The sequence below is a fragment of the Lonchura striata genome, chromosome 11 (genome assembly GCF_050655825.1).
Source record: "Lonchura striata isolate lonStrDom1 chromosome 11, ASM5065582v1, whole genome shotgun sequence".
Taxonomy (NCBI): domain Eukaryota; kingdom Metazoa; phylum Chordata; class Aves; order Passeriformes; family Estrildidae; genus Lonchura; species Lonchura striata.
In genome coordinates, this window is record NC_140713.1 from 8,720,765 (window position 1) to 8,744,068 (window position 23,304).

Genomic DNA, 23,304 nt, shown 5'->3' on the forward strand with positions numbered 1-23,304 from the left:
TTTCATTTTAATTGGTTAGTAACTTACTGCAACTCAGTTCATTGGTTAGTAGTTGCTAATGTACGTGTCAGTCAAAAACTCCTCTCTAACAATGTTTACATTCTTGTCTCCTGGATAGAAGATATTTCACTTGGGTAGAAGTCTTCTCACAGGTGCAAATTTCTTTCTCAGGGAACTTGTCAGAGTAGCTTTTATGTGTACTTAGCTTAAGTAGCAGACACAAGACATAATTTGACAAGGGTAACAAGGCTCTTATTTTAGAAGGCTTTACCTATATGCAACATTGACATATGATTATATCAATCTTAAATAATAATATTAAATTTCCTTCACGCAAATTTTGACTTCTGTAATATTTTTGTATGATAGATTTGGAGTTAAAATCTATTTTGAATCGCCACTTCATAGACTCGTAGGCTCATCGAATCATTATGGTTGGAAAAGCCGTCCAAGGCCATGGAGTCCCAGCCCAGTTCCTGATGCCCAGCTTGTCCCCACCCCAGAGCTCTGAGTGCCACCTCCAGCCCTTCCTGGGACACCTCCAGGGATGGGCACTCCAGACCTCCCTGGGCAGCCCTGCCAAGGCCTGAGCACCCTTTGCATGGGGAAATTCCTGCTGGAGTCCACCTGAGCCTGCCCTGGCCCAGCTGAGGCCGTTCCCTCTGCTCCTGTCCCTGTTCCTGGAGCACAGCCCGACCCCCCGGCTGTCCCCTCCTGGCAGGAGCTGTGCAGAGCCAGAAGGGCCCTGAGCCTCCTTTGCTCCAGGCTGAGCCCCTGCCCAGCTCCCTCAGCCCCTCCTGGGGCTCCAGCCAGGAGAGAATACTGCTGCTGCACAAAGAGCAATCTAGAGACCTGACATAGGGGCCTTTATCACCACATTTTAACTTGCATAAATATTTTTTGAAAGACTCTTCAGAAAGCTCCACAGTTGTGGAGTTGCGTTATTTGTATGTTTTATTATCCCTGTATTATGTATTGGTTTATTCCTTTGTACCTCCATGTACAACTTGGTTTATCCCCAGTTTTCCCGCCTTGTCCCCCCTTCCCGCCTTTCCAGTATCTGTCCATCACCCTGGAAGAGGCGCAGTCTTTCCCTTTACCCCTCCCTGGTGCCTTGTCTGTCACTCGGTGTCCCTTCCCATCCATCCAGAAGCTTCTACTCAGGGCACCGGGTGATTGGGCGAGGGCCTGGGGCCCCTCCCGTGTCCTTCTCCCGCTGGTCCACAGGTGCATCACCCATCCCGGAGCCACTCCCTACCTCCATCCCTACTGGTTACCGGTTTTCCCCTCCCTTACAGTTTATAAGCCGGTGCAAGCAGCTCGTGCTCGTTCCTGTTGGCTGGCAGCGTTCTAGGATATTTGGCCTCGTTGGGCTACAATAAACTTGGGTTTAGCCCCCAGCAGGATCCGCTCTTCATTTACCACCGCGAGGCGTGCTAGCGCTGCCCGGGACCCACAAAGGCACTCTCCAAACCCCAGCTGGGAGCGGCGGAGGGTGCCTCCATCGCCCCTCTCGCCCCAGGAGGAGAGCTGGCCGGGGCTGAGATAAAGGGATCTGGGGCGGGAGCGCGGCACACAGTCAAGTCAGTAGGAAATGCGACAGTCTCCTTTGAAAACCAATGCGGCGCGGCCCGGCCCCGGCCCGGCTCGGCCCGGCCCGGCTCGGCTCGGCCCCGGCCCGGCTCTGCCCCGGCTCGGCCCCGGCCCGGCTCTGCCCCGGCTCGGCTCGGCCCGGCCCGGCTCGGCCCGGCCCGGCCCGGCCCCGCAGTCGGTTCCGCGGTTGCCGGGTAACCGGGACGGGCCCGCAGCGTCTGTGACGGCGCTGCGGCCTCAGCTGCCCAGAGCTCGCCCCGGGCTGGTTGTTCACAGCCCCGGCGCCTTCAGGCGGCTGCGCTCGGCCATTCCCCGAGGGAAGTGTTCGCGGAGCATCGCTCCGTGCCAGCGAGTCCTGAACTCGCAAAGTCCCTCTGTGAATTTCCCTGAATTCCGCTTGAAGGTAAAGATTGCCTCGAGCTGTGCTTTCTGCTTTTGTCACAGCTGTGCTCCAAAAGAGAATGCCAAAGGGAAATACAGCATGGGACAATGCCAGTCTTCAGTTCGGTGGCATGTATACAACTAAGAGGATGAACATGATAGGGTCTACTGATGGTGCTTTTTTCTCACTGAAGAAAAGCAACATTTCCTAAACATACTAGTCTATCCATTTTCCCCTGTAGTATTTACTTCAGCTGCTTAAAGGTGAATGAGTTCTGATCAAATTTCAGTGGGTTGTTACGATCTGGTTCTTAAAATGGTTAGGGAGATGCCCCTGAATTAAGGTGCAAAATTAGACTACATTCCAAGGTCAATAGTCTGGATTTTATGAAAGAGTAAATGTGAGGAAGAGAGAAATAGAGAAGGGGGTTGGAGAGGGTGAAAGAGTGACAGATTAAGTAGAAGGTATCACCATTGCATGGATCTCACCAGCATACAATTAAATCCTCTTCTGGTCTTCTCTGTGGTGAGGTCTTGCAAAACGTAAGATTCCAGTGGATTAATGCAGATGTGGGCAAGGTGGGACTGCCCAGGTACCTCCCTGGGTCAGGCAAGTTGGACTCTGTCTCTTGCTACTTTTCAGTAATATCAAATCCTGAGCACCAGTATATCCTTTGGGTCTGCCACGAATTGGGTTGTGGATTTTCAGGTCTGTTGTGTTACGTGGCTTGCCATGCAGTCATCTGGTGCGAGGCCTCAGGGAAGGGTCTGGGGGCACTTTGGAGGTCTTTGATGGGTTATGACACCCCCTGAGCTGCCCCTGGTGGGAATGTGCCCTGGATGTGGCCTTCTGGGGCTGGGGGTTTTAGAGCTGAGCCAGTTTGTGTGAGGGAGGATGGGTGTCCACTGCCCCTTACCGGAGGTGACACCGCACACCCAAAATTTCCTCCTTCTCCTCTCTTGATGGGAGGTCTTTGTGCAAACCTGGCCTCAGCAGATGAGTTTGGGGCTATGACTTCCCCAGCCTGAAGGCAGACAGAACTGATTTTCAGGACAGCTGCTGGGTTTGGCTGTGTTGTGGATATAGTTTTCTCCCTCAGCCTTGTTCACTTCTCCCCACACCTGAGCTAATAGGAGAGTTGTGTCACCTTTATCTTGTCTCAATTTCCCTTAGGCAGCTTAACTCACAGTCCCAAGTTCCAGTCAGGAGGCATTTTCAGGGCAGGGTGGGCTTGGGTGGTCTCAGCTTCTTTATTCAGTTTTGACACAATGGGCAAGAAGTCCTTTATCACAATATTTAATCCATTAGCCATAGCATTCCAGTCTCTCACAAGTCCTGTGAGGAGCAGCTGAGAGGGCAGGGCTTGTTTAGCCTAAAGAAGAGAAGGTCCACTCAAGCTATTTTTAAATGATATTTAAGCTACAGTTTTTTCTATTCTAACTATTATTAATATCCAGCTTTTTAGCTCCAGGTTTCAGTATGAGCCATCTTTGAATTGTACAGCATAGCCATATAGTTCAAATAAAGTCCAGCTAGAGGCCTAATAATACTAGCTACTTGTGCCAAACAAGCACTCAGCTACTTTCAAATAATAGCAATATTTTTAGCACCAGTATATCCCTTGAATCCGCCATTAATTGGGTTCTGGATTTTCAGAGTTCCTTTGTTGCTCTTTCCAGTTTTATTGGGGCATTGTTGCTCATCGGGGATATCCTGCCTTCAAAATGGCTTCTGGATTCCCAGAAAAGACACCAACACCTCCATCTTCTGTCCAGGAAGATGCTGAAGTCTTTTCCTGTGAGTAGCCACTGGGGCTGTGTTAAGGCTGGAAATTCCCCTCGTGTCCCTCCTCTCCCTGCCCCTGCTGTCAGCAGCGCTGTGAAGCTGCAGACCCCCTCACCACCTCTTTGTGCCCTGCTCCTGCTCTTGGTGGATGCTGTCCTGGTGCAGCAGGGAAGGCTGTGTGATGTTTCAGGGACAGTCCAGCATCCTGCCTGGCTGTGCCACCGGAGCCAAGTGAAACCAATGTGCAGCTGAAGCCCTGAGCAAGTGCTTCTTTCCCTTTCCCTTTGCCACAGCAATTCCTTCTGTCAGGCTGGACACTCACCTGTGCTGCTCTGACCAACCTGCCCGTAGGCACCTGGGCATGTGGGGGGGGAAGCTCAAACAATGCTCAAAGCCTTGAGAGACATGGCTGGTCCCAGCTGGAAGAGCTTCCAGGCCAGCTGTTCTCTCTCATCTCCTGTGTGGCTGCAGATCCAGCCCTGCAGGCAGCACTGGAGTCAGGCCACAGAGGTCCCTTGGTGTCTGGAGCTCACTGGAGTGAAGATGCCCCACTGCTGAGGCTCTGTCAAGGAGATCCCTCTGTTTTCTTCTGTGGAGGGGCCTGCGAGCCCAGAGAGAGAAAACAAATGCTAATGAGCAGAGAGAATGAAAACTTGGACACATTCCTGTGCACCTCACTCTTGGTACAACTTTGCTTTCTGTTCTTTGTTCCAGGTGAAGAAAGTATCCAGAGAAACCTCCATGGAGAAGCTGTAGATCTCAACGTTGGGTTGAGCAGAAATTCTGTAGAGATTAAGAAAACCTTCATCACCATGACAAACCACACAACTGTGTTCATCAAAAACACGAGTAACATCACAGCTCACTTCCAGTGGAAGACTTTTCCTACTGAGGAAGATGACAATGGAGAGAAGAGGAGGTTGGTTTGAAAGATGCATTTCAGTGAGAGACATGGCCCAAGACTGAAACTGGCGTGTGGCCTCAGGGGGGTGTTGGTGCTTTTGAATGGTAAAGGAAGTAAACCATCCCTGGCCAAGTAAACCATCCCTTGCCCTAGGGTGTGTGTCCCTGGGCTTCAGGAGCTCAGCACTGAGCATTCCAGTTCCATTTATACTCCAACCATGGCATTTGGGGAAGCAAAGGTTGGTTACAAGGACTGGATTTCCTCAGGTTCTAATTGGGCTTTTGTCTCTCTAATCTTCTTCCTACATGACCTGGCAACATCCTTAAACATTTCCTGAGTTGCCAGCCCCTCTTTCCAAAGGTGATGCACCCTCTTTTTCTCCCTTAGTTCCTTCCAAAGCTCCTTGCCCATCCAGGCTGGTTGTCTTCCCCGTCAACTCATCTTTCAGCACACAGGGACAGTCTGTTCCTGTGCCTTCAAGACTTCTTTCTTGAAGTATGTCCATTCTTCCTGGTCTCCTTTGCTTTTAAGGGCTGTTTCCCAAGGTACTCTCCAAATCAGTCTCTTGAACAGGCTGAATCTGCCCTCCAGAAGTCCAGACTGGAAATTTTCTTGATGCCCATCCTTGTTTCACTGAATATTGAGAACTCTTATTATTTCATGGTCACTGTACTGCAGACAGTGGTGAACAGATAAAGTTCATTTAGTCATTGGGGAATCTCCTGGTGATATCCAGTACCTCGATCCCAGGGAGGCAGCACACTGCCCTGTGGAATGCATCTGATCTGATATACAGGGCCCTCAGCTCCCCTTAGAAGGGAGTCACCTACTACCACTACCCTTCTTTTCTTCTTAATACTTGAGGCCGTGATCTGTCTGACAGACAAGTGCAACTGGGAGACTCTCCAGACAGAATTTTTTCTTTAGTGTCATCTGCCAGACCCTCTGGAGCCAGGGCCTCATACCTATTCTCTCAGGGCACCTGGGTAGGTGATGGGGGTCAGGAAGGAATTTTACTACCTCCCCAGTAGAGACCCATTTCTATTCCCCACTGTCTCTTAGGTCTCCTCCTTCTGCCTCATCACAAGAAGGGCAGGACTCCTCTGGCTCCTGCTGAGCATTTCTCAGGGTTAGAAGGGTGTAACTCTGCCAGTTTATTTCTGTTTCACTCTCCCTAATGCTCCCCAGCCTTTCCACTTCTTCCTTAAGCTCTGGCACTGGACAGAGCAGATCATTCACCTGCTGACACCACACACAGGTGTCTCTCACACTGTCCTCTGATATCAACACCAGGCTCAGACCCTCCCTGCAGCCAGGGGCCTGGACAGCTGCATCCTTCCTGGGGGGTTCTCTTTGAGTTAGTACACTCCTGCTGGCAGCAGCAGCCACGGCTTTTCATCATTTGTAAAACATTGCTGGGGATAAAAAAGGCAGAAAGAAGAAAGGAAAAAAAAAAAAGGCAAGCACCTCACAAGCAGTCAAAAGACACAACCCACTACACAAGGAGGGTGGCTGGCTGCACCCTTTCTGCTCAGGCTGCTTGTGCCAACTGCCACGCAAAAGCTGAAAGAACTGCAACCTGCCATGCCCAAAAAGCTCTAGATCATGGAAAGGCCTCTCCAAGAGCTTGCTGTTCCCTCCTGCACAACAAAGTCCCTTCCCCTCTCAGAGCCTCTGTTTTCATGCATATTGCATATAAAACCTAGAATGCCACTGAAGGGATTTGGTGCCTGAATTCATCCATTTCCTTTGGAAGTGCTCTGGGATGCTCTTGTGAAAGGCAGAGTAGGGAATAGGGCAGATCCAAAATGGCAGAAACAAAGAGTGATGCTGGTAACATGTAGCTGCAACCCAGGGAAGTCCTGCAGTGGGTGCTCCATGATCTTTATCTGCCTCCCCCAAATACTCAGTAGTAGGAGAAGCCAGCTGAGGTGGCTGCTGGATTCTCCCTCAGCTGTGGAAGAGGCTTTGAGCCAGGAGGTTCTCTTGAGGGATGCTGGCTTTGGAAACCTCTCCTGAGCTCACAAGTGTGGAGTAAAACGACCTGCTGTGCCAGTGAACAGCATGTTATCCTCTGATGCATGTGGGACCCTCATGGCTTGGGGTCAGCCCTTGCTGGGGAGCTGCTGCTGCTCGTCCCCAAGTGCTTTCCCTCCTGCACTCACACTTCCCTATGCAAATATGTGGTTTATTAAACGATCTGCTGGCCTTGTCTCTCCCTGTGGCTGCAGGCAGTGTCGTTTGCTGCACCCGCCAAATGAGGTGTGGGCAGAAAAGTTCATGGAGGAGAAAGAGAAGGAGAAGGACTCTTGTGAAGATTGCCCTGCCCTCCTGAGCAACGTGGTCCAGGAGGAGATGGCAAAGGTGCAACAAGACCCCCTGCTGTTCTCCAATGATGTTTTTTCCATTGAGCCAATGGTAAGTGATAGCTGAGAACCTCATTTTCCTCCTCCCCCTCTTCCTCTTCCTCCTCCCACCCACCCTCTCCCCGGCCCCCTTCCCCCCAGATGAGGGCACTCGGCGGATCCTCAGCTGGCTGGAAGTGCTGGGAGGGAGGACATGGAGTTTCTGGAGCGGCTGCAGAGCGCCCTGCTGGAAGCATTTCTGCCCTGCAGGCTCAAGGCAGGGCTGGGAGCCTGACAGAGCCGAGCTCTGCTGCCAGGGCTCGAGCTCAAGGGCGCTCTGTGCTGTCCTTGCAGTGTCCACGGGGAGCAGTTCTTGTAGGCAGGGGCTCCCCTGACACGTGCTGCGTGGGGCTCAGCAGAGGCTGTTGCAGCTCTGCCAGTTCACATACTGACCTCAAGCTTGCAATGGTTCGCTGGAGGCCAAATTCAGCCCAAGGTTAATCACAGAACTGCCAATCCCCTCCTGTCACCACACCTTGCACTATTTCTGAGTGTCCCTTCCAGTGTCATCTGAGAGCCTGGACAAAAGGGTGGAAGATTTAAATGGGCCTTTTGAGTTCTCTTGCACACAGGGACAGAGAACCTTTTCCTTTTCTGCTTGTGCAAGCAAACTGCCACGTCCTCCCACCAACCCGAGCCCCGATTCTGAGTACTGGCATTGTGAGAATGATGAATGCCTGATGTCTGCACAGTGCAAAATCCCTCCTCATCTTGGAGTAAACCACAGAATAAGCCCAACCTCTGCATTCTTTCAAAACAGGTTAACTAATACTTGTATTTCAAGGAAGGGAATCATGTTCTCTCCTTGGCTACTCCTATGGCCCATCTAAGGCCAAGAGCCACCAGTGCACAGTGGCAGTTGCATCCCACTGTAGGTGACAGCAGCATGATGTGAGCAAGAGCTTGTGTCAGAGCAGTAGGAATATTGTGGAGAGTGGGAGCTGATCAGCTGAGCATTGAGAGAGTCTGGCGGTGTGCTGAGCTGGGTTTGGAGTGCTGCCTTGGGCTCCTTGTGCTGTTCACTCATCATGGATGCTCTAAATAAAGGCTTACATGACTGTGGTTGAAAACAAGAAATGTGAAGTTTGAAGATAAATGTTTTGTTGTCCCTTTCTGTTCTAGGAGGGAGAAATTAGGCCAAATAGTATGGCTGAAATCAAGGTGACCTTCAAACCCCTGGAAGCACGGGAGTATCAAAGTGTGGCTTACTGCAACATCTCAGGTAGAGCTCCTTTCCCCTGCTGCTCTCAGCCACAGTGAAGCCATGGTGCAAGCCTGAGCCCACTGGGCTCCCCTGTAACTGCTGGGAAGAGTCCCTGGTCAGCAGGGCAGTGCTGGCACATCCCCACTGGCCCTGCAGCTTCCAGGGAGTCTCCTGTGCAAGGCCAGGGCTCAGAATCCTGTGTCTGGGTTACTGATCCCAGGACAACCCAGGCAGTGCAGGGAGAGGTTTTCCTGCCATGGCTTTGCCAGCATTCCCTCAAAGGTCAAAGAGGTGCAGAGCACAACAGCTTTAGTGAACAGGCACTGAGCCCCTGTAGGCCACTGACCTCCAGGATGGGTCCATTTGCCATGGCTCCATCATCAGGTGGTAGGAGCTGAGTTAGAAATGGGCTCCCTGACCCTGGATCACTCCCACTGCCCAGGCACCACCAGACCAGAGTGGCTGAGCCCCACTGAGCCCAGGGTGTTTGTAGAAGGAGCACCCTTGGCCAGCACCTGCTTCTGTCCCTGTGTGGGAATTGTCACCTTGCAGCTCAGCCTGTGGAAGTAGAACACAATGCTGAGTGCCAGAAGTTGAGGATTTTGGTAACAAAGTCGTGTGCTACTGGGCCAGGTAGTTTGGCAATTGCCAAACTCTTGATGAGCTTTGTGCCTTCACTGAATGGATTTCAGAGCTCCTCTAAGTGCATGGGAAGGAAACCACAGAATCACAGTATGGTAAGGATGGAAGGGACCTTAAAGATCATCCAGTCCCAAGGGCCCTGCCATGGGCAGGGACACCTCCCCCTAAACCAGGTCACTCCAAGCCCCATCCAGCCTGGCTCTGAACACTTTTGGGGCTGGAACCTTCACATCCTCCCCGGAGAACCTCTCCAGTGTCTCACAGTAAAATAATTCTCACCCTCACAGTGAAATAATTCTTCTTAATATCTAACCTGATTTTCCTTCCTTTCAATTTCTACCCATTGCTCCTTGGCCTGTCACTACATCAGAGATGTTTTAAACTCAGCAAACTGGTGGCTAAAATTGTAAGCCAGCCCAAGGAATGGGTTAGAAATTGCAAGTCAGCCCCAAGGGATATCTCCTGAGGGAAGAGAAGGGTCCATAACTTCTCCTGCAGCATCAGGAGCTGGCTGCATCCAGCTCAGAGTCAGGGACTAGCACTGAGGCAGCCTGGAAAATGCAGTATAACAGAGGGAATTATTGTACTGAAATGGACATCTCTCCCCAGGCCGTGAGAGCAGGCTGCCCCTGCACCTCAGAGGGGAAGGCCAAGGACCCTTGGTTGAATTCAGCCCTCCTTCACTTAACATTGGGAATATTCTTGTCAATACCCGCCACGTCTATGAGGTGAGCAGCAGGGCTTGGGATGGATCCTGATGGCTCCTGAGACAGCAGAAGCCTGGTGGGGCTGTGCAATTCCTGCCAACCTGGGCAGTTGTGAGCAGGGAATATTTGATATAATGGTCAAATCTGGGGGGGTCAGAAAAGTGTGTCAGTTGCTCATGAAGCCCCAGTCCCTGCTTTTGGGCAGCCTTCCTTAGGGATCAGCTAGGGGGCTTCCTGCAAAACAACCCCTTGGCACATGAAAGCAACAGGGGGTCAGACAGCTGCACCTTCAGAGGCTTTTGTGGCAGTGCCAGACACAAGGCACCTTTGTACTGGGCTCTTGAGAAGCATCTGGAGCAAACTGGCTGCGTTTGGGCTCCAGTCCACTGCAAACAGCTTCCAGTCAAGTGTCTCCTGCTCATACCTGGAAGCCACAGGAAAGCCATCCAGCCTCCTGGCTCAGTGCTGGCCCTTGCAAAGGGCTTGGGAGTTCTTTCCCTTGCTGACAAATCTCTCACAACACTTCAGTCTTGGTGCATTTCAGGCTCCAGAAAAAGAAACAGGTTCCTGGGAATAAAGCAAAGGATTTTTCTACCTATTTGCCTTCCCCCAATAGTGTCAAGTTTACAAAAAAAATCATGAGAGAGCAACTGAAAGAGGTAGAAAATGAGGCACTACCTCATGCCAGACACTTTCAAAAGTTTGGCTGGGGAAGGCAAAGACATGCTGAGTTTTCTTACCAAAAGATGGTGCTGTCTATACATTTAGATGCTGATGCCTCCTAATCAATGTATTGTTTTCATGGTGTGAGAAAAGGTGAATGAGTAGATGGTACTGTTGGAGCTGTGCTCGCTGGGGCAGCAGCAGCAGCTCTGTGGTGATTCACTACCCAGCTGCAGTCACCCCACGTTGCTGTCAGGGCCAGGTCTGAATGAGCCTGGTGGTGCTGACCAGAGGTGACTGCTCTGTGTCCATGGGATAACCCCAGGGTGACTGCAGTTATGTGGAGTTACCAGGGCTTTGCATGAAAACCCAAAGGCAGAGCTTGTCCTGTTGTATCTTTTAACTTCTGCCATTCAGCAGCACAAAGCACCTTCTGCCTTTTCTGGGTGTTAATTGCATCATTAGAAAATAACTCACAAGAAGGGAAGATTCCATGTGTATTTCCATTTTGCTTTCTTGCTGCTGCAGGTGAAGCTGGTTAACCAAGGACCTCTTGATGCTCCGTTCACCTATGTCCCTTCAAATGCAAGCATGGGCTTCAAGTTTGCACCTGAGAAGGGCATCATTGCACCAGGTGTGATCCAGACTGTTTGGATCTCCTTCAGTGCCACCGTGCTGGGGGCGTTTGAAGAAAAATTCCAGTTCAGTGTGGCTGGATCTCCTGTGCCTGCAATCCTGACCATCAAGTAAGGACTGTGGGAGCTTGGTGGGCACATCTGGGAGATCCCCCTCATATCTAATTTTGGGGCTGAGTAGAGAAAAAAGGTCTTTCCTGAGGACTTAATCTCTGCTCTGATCCTGGAGTTACCTTAGTGTGAGGATGCCTCCTGCCCTGTGTGGTACCCAGGAGCTGGAATGACTCTTCCCTGCAGGGATCTTCCTCTGCCTTGGGCCATGGCAGGCAGCAGGATGGATCAGCTTTGGGCAGTAGCTGCTCTGGGATGTCCTCCTGCACAGCCAGCAAGGCCCCCAGGGCTTTGGAGGTGGGCCAGCCTGGGTGATTCTGCACCAGCAGCAGTGTTTGTAAAAACTTGTGTTAATAATCCATCCCAGATGGGCAGCAGCAGCAGCCTCCCCTCACCTCTCACAGCCATGCTGTGGGGCACAAGCCGTGCTCTCAGCTCCTGTGCAGAGAGTGCCCTGGGAGCTCCTTTCCACAGCCAGGAAAAGGCTGATGTGGGAGACAGGGAACTGTGCAGCAGGAACTGTGCCAAGGACAGGGGTGTCATCCCATGGGCTGGTGCCATGGCAAGAGATAATCCTGGCCCAGCAAAAGGGAGAAGGGCTGATAGCAGGGGAGGCAGAGCTCAGTCCTCAGCACCACAGCAGCATGAGGGCTTGTCCCTGCTAGCCTGAGCCATGTGCTGCTAGGATCATGTAGGGTAAGCAGGAGAGCTGATGCTGGCTGCTCTGGAGCTTTGGAGCTGGGCTGCTGCTCTTGGGAGGCACTGGGTCAAGGCAGTAAAGAAATTAAAGCAATCTGCAGTCAATTATACCAATGAGATAAGGGAGATGGAAAAAAAAGAACAAGAAAGTTACTACTTAGCAAGAGAAAAGTGGTGAGTAGGTCTGCCTATAGTAGAGAAACAATCATGCTGGCTTTGTTTTTGGAGGAAAAGTCCTGCTTTTTTTATTTTGGAACTCAAGAGGGAATCTTTCACCATCAAACAATTGATTCTCCTCTGTCCATCCTCCAAACTGTTCATGGGATGTTTCTGCATAAGCAGCTTTCTCCTTGAGCAAGGGCAGGTGTCTCTTGTTGAGAGGTGTAGAGCAGAGCCAGTGGCAGTCCTGTGAATACAACAGAAGGCACAGTTCACTGGTCCTTGATTTTTAACCAGAAGGCAGAGTGGGCATTGATTGGCATCTGCCATGAAATAAACTCGTGAGTGTTGTGCAGCTTCAAGTGCTGATTTTCAGTTAGTGACTTTTGGAGTCTGTCTGCTGAGGTCAAGGACAGGTGAGGTGCTGTGCTAGATGCAGGACACCCTTGTTTGGTTGTTGAAGCTTTTGCCCTTGGCTGTGCCAGCTGGTGCACTGCTGACAAGCTGCTCCTTCTCTCTAGGATTCATCTGTCCACTGCGTAGAACTGTTGCTGCTCTTTTCAGAGGATGTTTGGGGCTCCCCTGGATTCATGTCTCAAACCTCTCTCTGTAATGACTGTGTGGTTCAAGCTCCTCCATGGGAGCAGCAGTTCCAGCTCAGAAGTAGCAAAGCAGGGAACCTGTGGTTGGAAAGGCTGCTTACAGAAGTTTGTGGGGATACCTTTATGTCCATCACGTTACAGATGGGGAAACTGAGGCACAGGGCAATGTCTGGGTGTGTGTTCAGGGTCCTTCATGGGACCACCAGCAACCAGGGGGCTTTTCCTGCCTGCCCTGTCCCCAAAGCCCCATCAGTGGCTGTTGGCTGCTGGCCACTTGGCTTTAGGTGCCTCCTGTCCACAGGGGCCCTGCGCTGAGCTCATGGGGACGTGTTGATTTGAGCCCCACAGTGCCTGACACCAGGTTTTGCACCGCCGAGCCACGACAGCCGGACCTTTGCAATTCCCTTTAACCAAGCCATGTCCTCCTCTGTCCTCGCCATTGCAGGGGCAGTGTCATTCGACCACCTTTACACTTCAACGTCGATGAGCTCAGCTTCGGGGACATCTCCTTTGGTGAGTGTTCCCTGGGCTGGGACACAGCGTGAGGGATCTGTGTGTTCCACAATGGAGCACTTGAACATCAAAGCATCCCTCGCTCCTGTTCTGCCACAGCAGCCTCTTCAGGGTGTGAACTCCAGGGCTGCTGGTGCCTCAGGTAGCCTTTTGCCATTGTGAGATCAAACAGAGCCAAGGCATATCAGGTCAGGACAGCAGAGACAACAATGCAAGAGCAGATGTTTCCACCCGCCAAGTAGTGCTTCTGCCCTTTGGTGTAGTTATGATCACAGCAGGAGGAGCTGTGGGGATCTGGGCACTGCCCAGCAGCAGCAGGCAGGAGCGGGGAAGGCAGGCAGGCTGGATCCCAGCGCTGAGCCGCAGCCCAGGGCAGTCCCGGGCCAAGCACACAACCTCCCGCAGCAGCAGCAGCCGACCTTCGATCCCGAGCGGGAGGAAGGGAAGCTCCGCTCCCTGCCGAACCTCGGCTCCGGCCTCACAGCCGCCCGTGGCATCATGCCACAACTCCCAAAAACCCGAATTGAAAAGTCCACCCCCAGAGCCAAAACCCCCCAAAACCCCTATCCCCCTCCCCAGCCCAAGGGCAACATTCACTACTACGACTAAGCCTTTAACAATGAAATTCAGGAACTAATTGCCGTTCCTGATCTGCTTCTTCCCCACCCTACATCACCACTGAGGCACTTTGTTAAGTTGCCTTTTGAATAAATGGAACAAGAAAAGCAACAGTAATCACAGGGGGCAGCATGGGTGTGAACTCATGTTCACTCACTTGTTTATGTACCTTGAAAACGGTGGGAGTGTTGGCAGCCTTAATGGAGAAATTTACAGCTTGAATTCTCAGAGTAAATGCTCGGTCTGGGTGCGCACTCACCACTGAGAAATAACTGATGCTGGTTTGGGGCAGGTGAGGCAGCTCCTCGCCATCACAAAGAGAGAAGCTTGCAGTGTTCAGCAGGGCTAGGAGTGGGCATTTTCAAGGCTGCAGTCTGGAATCGGTGTCAAAGGGAACTAAGTGATGATCAATTCCTCCTGCAGCTTCTCGGTGAGCTGTAGTTCAGACAATAAAGAGCTGAACTCCAGTGACACTTTCATCCTACCAGGATATTCACCCCAAGGGTTATGCCATAATTGGTGCCTAAATGGATATTTGTGTCCTTTCCTAGGCTTTCCCTACACCCAGAGCTGTCGCCTGACTAACACCTCCTCAGTGGCCATGACATTCAAGCTCCGCATGTCCGATGATGGAACACAGCCTTCTGTGAACGTCTATGATCAGATAGGCAGAGACAATGACCCGTCCTGGAGGGAGGGAATTCGTTTTTATGTGGAGCCAAGGGAGTTTACAATGAACCCCAGCCAAGGGACCATCCTACCCCAGGGACACCAGGATATCGAGGTATGGGAAGAGCCCAGCCACAGACGCTTCAGCACCAGGGCTGAAGCTTCCCTGGAGTGTGGGAGGGCTTTAGCTCAGGTGCCAGCTTTGAGCACTTGGAGCCCTGTGTGAGTGAGAGATCTGCACTGGGGAGAGGCCTCTGCTGGCTGGCTTCCTCGGGATGTTCCTCAAGGAGCACCGTGTTGTTTCCAAAATCACAAGCTAAGATCACATACCATATGGTCAAGTACTGAAGCCATTCTGTGTTTTTGAGAGAGATTTCTTTGACTGCAAGTGGGCAGAGGAGGGATGAGAACAGAAGGTGGCTGTTAGAGAGATGTCATTGTATAACTCAGTTTTTCTTCTTGGTCTCATTTCCCCTCTCCTGGGGAGGAGAATGATTTGTGTTCACTGTAGGGATCTCCAGTGGAGGCAAAAAAAATGCAACCATGAACTGCCCAGCACCTGCTTGGCCCCACTTTGACCTCAGCTTCCTGCTGTAAAGATGAACTCATTCTGTTCAAGTCAGCAGATTTCCTCTGCATTTATGTCATTGCAGTCAGTTGAAACACTGGGCCCTTAATTTGAATACAGTGGTGCATAGAGCTTTAGTCGAATGTTTTAATGTAGATGACCTATGCCCTGATAGTAAGGTGTATTTAACAAATCTGGTCTTGCCAGAAGGCTTTTGTTACTCCCAGACTGTGCTGTACACATGAACCAGCAGAAGAATTAAGGCAAAATCTGCCCTTTCTTTACCATGAAACAAGAGCTGGAGGATATCACACGTGGGTAATGAGCTTTTGTATGGAAGAATTTACTGCTCTTCTCTTCACCAGGTGACCCTGTGTTCCAACACAGTGATGGAATTCTGTCGGAGAATGCTGGTGGACCTGGAGGGTGTTGGCGAGGGAATGGCATCACTGGTCATCACAGCCAGGTACCAGCCCTTCCCTGGCCTCCCCCAGCCGCTGCCTTGCAGGGGGTTTGCTGGCTGCAGCTCCCAAGGAGAAGTGCTGTCTAATGACCTCCTGTTGTGCCCAGCTGGACATGAGAACAGCGGTGCTTGGACAGCAGCCTGTGCTGAAAAGCACCCCTGCTCACAGCCCAGCACGGTCCTGGGTCCTTTTCTAAAGGGACCAGGAATGATAAATTTAATTGGCCTGGTTTTTGCTGCTTGAGCTGGAGCAAATTTCCCAAGGGCCTCCTCTCCTTCTTCCTGCAAGAGGTGGAGTTGTGCTGGTTGTGGCCACCCTGCACTGGTTTGGGACACACCAAGCAGCCTGCTGAGAGTCAGGGTCTGGTTCTGTCAATGAGGGCACATGGCAGGGGAAGTGGCTCACAGCAAGAGTGGTGAGGGCAAGGTCTTACAAGGGGAAAACAGCCCTTGATGTGGCAGGTCAGCTCTAGTTTTTCTCCCTCTCTCTGCTTCCCATTTTGAGCTTTAATGTTCTCAGGCTCAACCCAAAAGTCGTTCTTGCTGCAGCAGAATTCCATCCTGCTATGCTGCTCTGGCTGTCATTTAATGACAGGAGGGATGCAGCTCCCTGGTGCTGTTCCCTGTCCCAGGCAGAGCCAGTCAGTGCCTGGGCTGCCATTTTGTCAAGCAAGTGCAACTGGGGACAGTCAGTGCATGGAGCTGTGGAGTGAGGGACTGAGGGAGCTGTAGGACCTGGGAGGGGAGATCACCCACTCTGCAGGGCAGGGGGTGTCTCGTGCCCTCCAAGGCTGGGGCAAACAGCTGAGTTCTCAGGCAGGGCAACAGCACCGTGGGAGAGAAGAGAATCATTTTTACTGAGACGCTGGAGTTGTGTGTTCCTGGGGCCCTAGTGAGCACTGATCCTTGTTGGGAAGGCTCCCCCAGAGCTCATGGATGATTGGGACTGTTACTGGAGTCCTTGCAAGCCCCCTTGGGTAAAGGAGGGGCTGAGGCAGCCCCTGTGGGACAAAGTGCTCTGCCTGGGGCACTTGGCAGCCTCTGGGCTGTCTCTCAGGATTTGCCCCTCCTTGACAAGACATGTTCAAGTGGGAAGACTTTAAAGGCAATTTATCACTGTAGGGCTGTTAAATGTCTGTTTGACAGTGACAAATGTGTTATGCTCCATTTCACAATCTTTGGGGGTAAACATTCTCCATTCTCTCAGTATCTCTGATTCCCCTGGGGTCATCTCTTTGCCCAGGTGTCTTGTTCCTGAGCTGCAAGTGTACCCCGAAATCCTGCTCTACGATGAGTGTCAGCTGAAGGTGCCATACCAGAGGAAGTTCCTCGTTGCAAATAACACCGACCTTCCTGGCTGCTACGGGCTTATTCCCCAGGTTTGGCATCACATCCACCTCCTCCTCCTCTCAAATATTACTGAGGAGATTATTATGGGAAAAAGGGTTTGGATAAGACCTTGCTGGTTTCTGTTCAGTCTTAAAGATCTGCGGAGAACAGCATCCTACCTGAATGCAAACTTTAGGAGGCAGTTTAACCTCCTGAGGAAACAGTTCATGTTCTAGTCTTCAGGGTGTTTTCTTGTGGGAGCTCTTAGAGGGTTGTGAAAAGCTGCTGCATCCACAGACACCAGTGCCCGTGCTGGCAGCCTCCTTGCAGGAGGACCCCCTGAGAATGCTAAGCCTACAATTCTTGCATCTTGTTTGTGCCTTTTACCTTTGTCCTGGGGATTTTTAAAAATGTGTGTAAGTTGCTGTTGCGGTGGATGTTAAGGAGTCTATAATTTCTTCAGAGGTCCCTCTGAAGCTGCATTTGATTCTGTCCCTTCCAGGAACGCAAGGAGGACTCTCCTGTATTCTACTCCAGCCCCAAACCGTGTGGGATTGTCCAGCCTCACAGCACTGCGGAGATTCCACTTACAATTGAAGTCCAAACACTGGGCAAGCATCGCACCAATGTTCTTATCGGCGTGTTTGGGGATGAGAGAAACCCACTGGTGAGTGCAAGGGGAGATGTGTGCCTTTGTGCAACTGCTCCTGGCAGGGTGCAAGGGTACAGGGATTCTCCTGGGGAAAACAGGCACAGGCTGCTGAGGAGAAGGACAGGAGGGATCGGTGGCACAAACAGCTCACGCCTTAGAGGTGGTAATCTCAGTGTCTGACACAGAAGGTAGTTCATCTAAGCAGCAATCAAGGATAATGTTAGTTAATTGTTCTTTAAAATGCTATTAACTTTGGAAACCTCTGTTTTTAAATGTCATCTCTCTGAGCACAAAAGAGGATGGCAGACTTCTGGGAACCTTGAGCTTTCTGTAAAAGAAAGGAAAGCTGGCATTTGAAGAGTGGTTGCAAGGATTTAAACTTATATTAAAACATAAGGAAATGACAATGCCAAATTCTCTGGACGGCACCAAACATCTGAACCTGGGCCATTGTGGCACTGCATGTAAATCAGTCAACAGGAAGGACAGGCAATGCAGGCTGTGCCAGGGAGCCTGAAGTTTGACAAAACAGTTTCTTTCAACCAGCAGGCTGCTTGCCTTAAAGAGGAGGGTGTCTCCCCAGCAGAATAACCAGTTGTTTAACTATCAGCCTGGTCTTAACTAGAGATTTCTTGCAAAGCTTTTACCTTTGGGCCAATAATTTGTAGTTTGAAAGTTTCTTGTACCTTAATCCTTTTTAATTTGGAGTTGACTATGTAATTTTTTTTTTTTCCCTAAAAGCCCAGCATTGCAGGTGAAGAGTAGCTGTCTCTAAAGAAATAACTTGGGCACGGTTTTTTATGTTTCCTTGTTGTGGTTTGTTTTGTGTTTTTCTTTTTTTTTTAATCTTTCTTGCTTGTTTCCTGGAACAGAGACCAGAATTACGGAGCTCTGGACAGCTGGCAGGAATCTACCCAAGTCCCAGGCTGATAGACTTTGGCATGCTCCCAGTACTACAACCTACATCACAAAGCTTTACCCTCTTCAACAATGGTTTTGTCCCTATAGACTTCAGGATGGAGATTGTAAGTATCTGTGGGGCTGTTTTCCAGGGAAATTGACTGGTCAGTAGCAGCCATGACTTGGTTTTTATATGCAAGATTTCCATATGGCCCTGTGTGAGAGGAGGCAAGATACTCCAATGTTCCATCTGAGCGAGGCAAGAGGAACCTGGCTCTGGAGTGCTGTTAGCTGGGGCACCCCTCAGTGAAACCAGGTGCAGAGATGTTGGAGCAGAAACTAGTCTGCATTGTGTTGACAAGTTCTCCCTTAATTTTATCTTTTTCTTTAGCTGTGTGTGTCACATTTTTGGAGCTCTGAGATCAAGAGAAACCTGTGCTCCTTTGCTCCCCAGAGAACGTGGATTTCCCTATGGTTTCCCTGTTCCATCTGCATTTGCTTTGTGCCAGACTGCTGTTCATAGTAGAGAGCAGGGTGCGGGGTCTGTCCTCAGACTGCTCGTGGGGAGGCAATTTTCACACCTCCTGTGGGTCAGGCCAGCTGGGCTGTCCACACAAAGACGTGTGGGGCTGTGCACCCCCACAGCCTGTGATCTCTGTGCCATTGAAGAGCATCTTTGGACACCAGCTGCAGAGAAAGGCAGTTCAATATTGGAGGCTGCACAGGGCAGAAGGAGCTGGGGCTGCTCCCCTGGCAGGGGGAGCAGGGCTGGTGCAGCCAGGAAGGGCCTGGGCTGGGTGGGATGTCTGCTGGAGGGGGAGCTCTGTGAGAGGCTTGAGGTTTGTTCTTCTTCATGCTGGGTGTGTTGGACTTGTGGAGTTGCTTAAAACCTGATACTAAGGACTTGTTTGTGGCCTTGAGCCTTTGTGAGAAGCCAGGAGACAGAAAGCAGCTTTCCTTGGCACACACCCCAGAGAAAGACTGGGGAAGGAACACACTCCTGAGGATAAGCGTCCCTTGGGTTGGGCAAAACTGGGTTGATGGGGTGAGCCTATTAAAGGAGAGCAAAAGACAGGTTGTATGAGCTCTGCTGTTGCCCAATATTGTATTCTAGGGATTTTAAGCCTTTATGATTTTTATCCTCACCTCTTTAGTCTTTTTTGTTTGTTTCCCACAAGACACCAGGGTGTATGGTTCCCATCCTAAATGTGTATTATGCTTGTCTTACAGATTCACAGACCCCACTGCTTTGTCATTGAACCCAGAGAAGGAGTGATCCCAGCTAGGGGTGAGGTGCCTGTGACTATCACAGCAAGCCTGGATCACACTGGGATCATTGCTGACATTGTCCGGCTTTTCCTTGGGAACGACCTTCGCATTCCCGTCTGGCTGGTGGCTTTGGGCACTGGCACACAATTGTCCTAGAAAAAACATTTGCCCCAGAGCTCAACTTGGGACACTAATTCCAGCAGGAGATCACTCCCACCTCTCCTCCTGTCGCCACAAGAAGCAGTTTTGCTGCCGTCATTCAGGCAAGATCTTCTTCAGTGTCCAAAGCCCTGACTCTTTCCCTGAAGACACAGATTTGTTGCCCTGATGTTTAAAAGTATTAAAGTTCTCATAAAACTTCTTTAGCCTTCGATAATGTTTACATATTTGAGAGTCAGAGTTCCTACACCATTTCATGTATAGAGTAGTTTACATATTTCTCTGTGGGTGGAGAGAAGTGATTGATTGATTGATCGATCTTTGGACCAGTGTGGTTGGAGAGGTGGTAATTCCATCCTCCAGTCCACTGTGACCTTTAGAATTCTATAAGTACCAGATGTTTTAATAAAACTTGGTGTGGCTGAGGGACCAAGGGAAGATGGCATCACACCCTTCCCTTACAAAATGGCATGCAGGGGCCCTGGGATCAAAGAGACAGGAGGGTGGCAATCTCCACCAGGAAAGCAGGAACCCACAGAGCAGTTCCAGAGGCAGAGTTGCCAGCAGAGTTTGCAAAGTTCACTTCCAAACCGTTTATAATTGCAAAATGAAGTTTCTACAAGTGACACTCAATAATTTTGTTTGTAATTTCCCCCTTAATCTCTTCTGGTATGAGAGAAAAAGAAAAAAAATCAAAACTTAGATTATTGAATCTAATTAGAACAATCTTCGCCTTGTGGCTATTACCAGAAAATGGCTAGTCAGGTCTTCCTCCTGCTCAGAGCACTTCCCACACAACCCACTTGGTTTAATTCAGTAATGAACAGCCCAAACTTTATGACAGTATTTGCGAGAGGATAATAGTTACACTCTGGCACAGAACGTCTGATAGAGTTGCTCTCAGTCATTTACTTGTCCAGCGCAGGGTTATCTTCAAATCTCGGGTGGAGGGAGGTGATTTCCCACTCCGGTGCCCGTCCTGGAGATCGACTTTCTTCACCCTTGACGCGTGTGTCTGCCCCTTTTCTGCAGTTTGTATAGCAGTATCTGTAGTTAAAAGGACAATGTAGGGTCCCTCCTAATGAGGCGTGAATGTTGACTCCTTTGATGCTTTTATCAGTATTCTGTCTCCAGGCTGTATTTTACTCATTGTTGTATCTTATATATCAAGAAGCCCGGGGGCAGGCGGCGGGGGGAGGGTGGGTGGGGTGGGGTGCTGTGCTGCATGATCACCCCCTCGAGATTCTTATTTTATGCCATCAGGTATGGTTGTATCTGTCTATTCTCTACTCCCCGATGCCCTACAGGCATACCATGGGTATAAGGCATCCCATGTTACATTTCAAAAGGTGAAAATCCCATTTCAGAATGAGGCATAGTTCTTGTGTTTAATAAGGCGAATGGGATGCATTTTATTTATGACAGTTGTTTTTAACATCAATTTGGCTAATTTGGCTTCTAACATTTGCTTAATTCTTTTGACTGGTCCGGAATTCTGAGGGTGCCATGGGGTGTGATAGCCCCACCAAATACCTAAGGTATCTGCTAGTTGTCTGACAAGTTTTGAAGTAAAATGTGTTCCTTGGTCCAAATTAAGGCAGCTTGCTAACCCGTATCGAGGTATGATTTCTTCCAATAAGATTCTTGATACTGTTTGGGCTGTAGCCCAGGAGCTTGGGAAAGCTTCCACCCAGTGGGTTAGTTTGTCCACTATGACTAATAAGAATTTGTATCTCCCGACCTTAGGTAGATCAGTGAAATCTCCTTGGATTCTTTTAAAAGGTTGGTAAACTACTGGGCAACTCCCCATTGTTAGTTTTTGTGAGTTTGCCCTATTTATTTTCTTGCAAATTATGCACCCTTGCACCTCTTGTTTAGTCAATTGTATATACCTTTGTAGCCAAAGAATCTCAGGAATTGCTCTGTTAGGGCTTGGGCCCCCCAGTGTGTTTGTTAATGCAATCTCCTTAGAATTTTCTTAGTATATTCCTTTCACAATAATTCCCTCCCGTCTGGTAACTTCCACTTACCTTCTTCCAGATGCCCCCCCCAATCTTCTGTGTTTTCTCTCCTCGTCTTACACTGAGTTCTACTGGCGGGAGGAGATGTGTTTTTCCCCAGTGAGAAGCGTGTGTGTGTGTGTGTGTGTGTGTGTGTGTGTGTGTGGTGTGTGTGTGTGTGTGTGTGTGGTGTGTGTGTGTGTGTGTGTGTGTGTGTGTGTGTGTGTGTGTGTCCCCGTGTTGTGTGAGATGAGGGGGGAAGGCTGAGAAGGTCTCGGCGTGTCTGCAGCTGATATTTGTGCATTAGGGGCGATGCAGACTGATCTGGAGGTGGGGGGAGCTGCTGAGACCTGTGCTTGTGATGGAGGAACTTGGTATGGGGGTGGCAGCTTCCCCGTACTTACCTTGCAGCCAGTTGTCTTAATAGGGAACAGCCGCGCGCTGGCATATTCCTACAGCCTGGCATAATCCAGCTCCTCATTGTCCCACTCCCATTTGTTATAAATGAGAATTTATTCAGCCAGATTAAAAATAAAAATAATTTTATTTGCGGTCAGATTCTATCTAATCAGCCACACGGAAAGGACAGAGCCGAGCCCGGGATCGACCCTGGGTGTGCAACAAGGAGTCAGCCTCAGCAGAGGTTTTCTCCTATGCCCACACCTCCATCCTGGCACAGGCGGTTTTTATAGGGAAAATTCTGCCTGAGGCCAAGGTTTTAGCAATCAGTCCTTTCTTCTATTTGGAGTCCATATGTTAAAAAGGATTTCTTTTTGGTGATGAGTAGAAAAATTCAATGTTGGGTGTTTACCGGAAGGCTTCATCCACATGGATCTGTCTGAGTATTTCCATGATATCCATCTTGGACGATCAGCAGACAATGGCCCATCTCCCGGCCGAGCCACATCCCTTTACTTGTAAATCAGTTTCCAGTATACACTCAAGTCTCACCTACAAAAGGGGGGAGGAGGGGGGGAGGAACTAATACAACGGGCATGATTTAACAAGCATCCAATATTACATATTTCATACAAGGAATGGCGCGAATTATATTTACTATACATAACCTATTTTAGGCGTAAAATGCACAGCACAACTTTATACTGAGCAGAAACAAAACAAATTCGCTACCGGTTTCTAAAAACCGCAGTTGAGAAGCGAAAGCACTTAGATTTCAGCCCTGCAGAGCAGCAGCAGCTTGTGCTGCTTTTAAAACTGCCGCCTGCAGGAACGGGGACTTCCCACGGCCCAGAGTGGGTGAGGTTTACCAATTTCTCAAGTCCACGAGACCCTTCCCTCCCCCGACCTGTCCATAGATGGATCCCTGTAACTCCCAGAGTTTCAGGTCGTATGGGTGTTGCGAGTATACCCAAGTTCTTTTGCTTCCCCCATGACCTCCCTCGCGGGCTGGTGGAACCGCGGTTCGTTGGTGTTCGCTCTCGCACCGTGACTATGTCACGTCTCTCACACACCACCCACACAGCACCCAACCACCCAGTACTTCTGGCTCCTTTTCCCGCGTGGATTCTTTGTGCACGTTGATTTTACGAGTGAAAGTTTGCTGCTGCAGCCTTGGAGATTTAGCTCCGAGCTCCAAGAGTTCTGGGCCCGTTTATACCCTTTCCTTAACGTGGCTTTTTGGATGTTTTTGGAATCTGGTTGGTTCTGTGGAG

At 50.2% G+C, this 23,304-nt stretch overlaps 1 protein-coding gene across 1 annotated transcript; it reads left to right on the top strand.

The window, feature by feature from the left end:
• Positions 1 to 1,761: 1,761 nt before the first annotated feature.
• LOC146766388 (axonemal central pair apparatus protein HYDIN-like) lies at positions 1,762 to 22,669 on the top strand. The gene is made up of 14 exons (XM_085589225.1): positions 1,762 to 1,996; positions 3,655 to 3,772; positions 4,475 to 4,679; positions 6,896 to 7,082; positions 8,192 to 8,291; positions 9,525 to 9,643; positions 10,814 to 11,031; positions 12,937 to 13,004; positions 14,174 to 14,406; positions 15,225 to 15,325; positions 16,566 to 16,701; positions 17,154 to 17,318; positions 18,176 to 18,328; positions 19,434 to 22,669. The coding sequence occupies exons 2-14, from the start codon at positions 3,700 to 3,702 to the stop codon at positions 19,626 to 19,628; spliced, it is 1,953 nt and encodes a 650-aa protein (XP_085445351.1). The 5' UTR covers positions 1,762 to 1,996; positions 3,655 to 3,699; the 3' UTR covers positions 19,629 to 22,669.
• Positions 22,670 to 23,304: the final 635 nt, after the last annotated feature.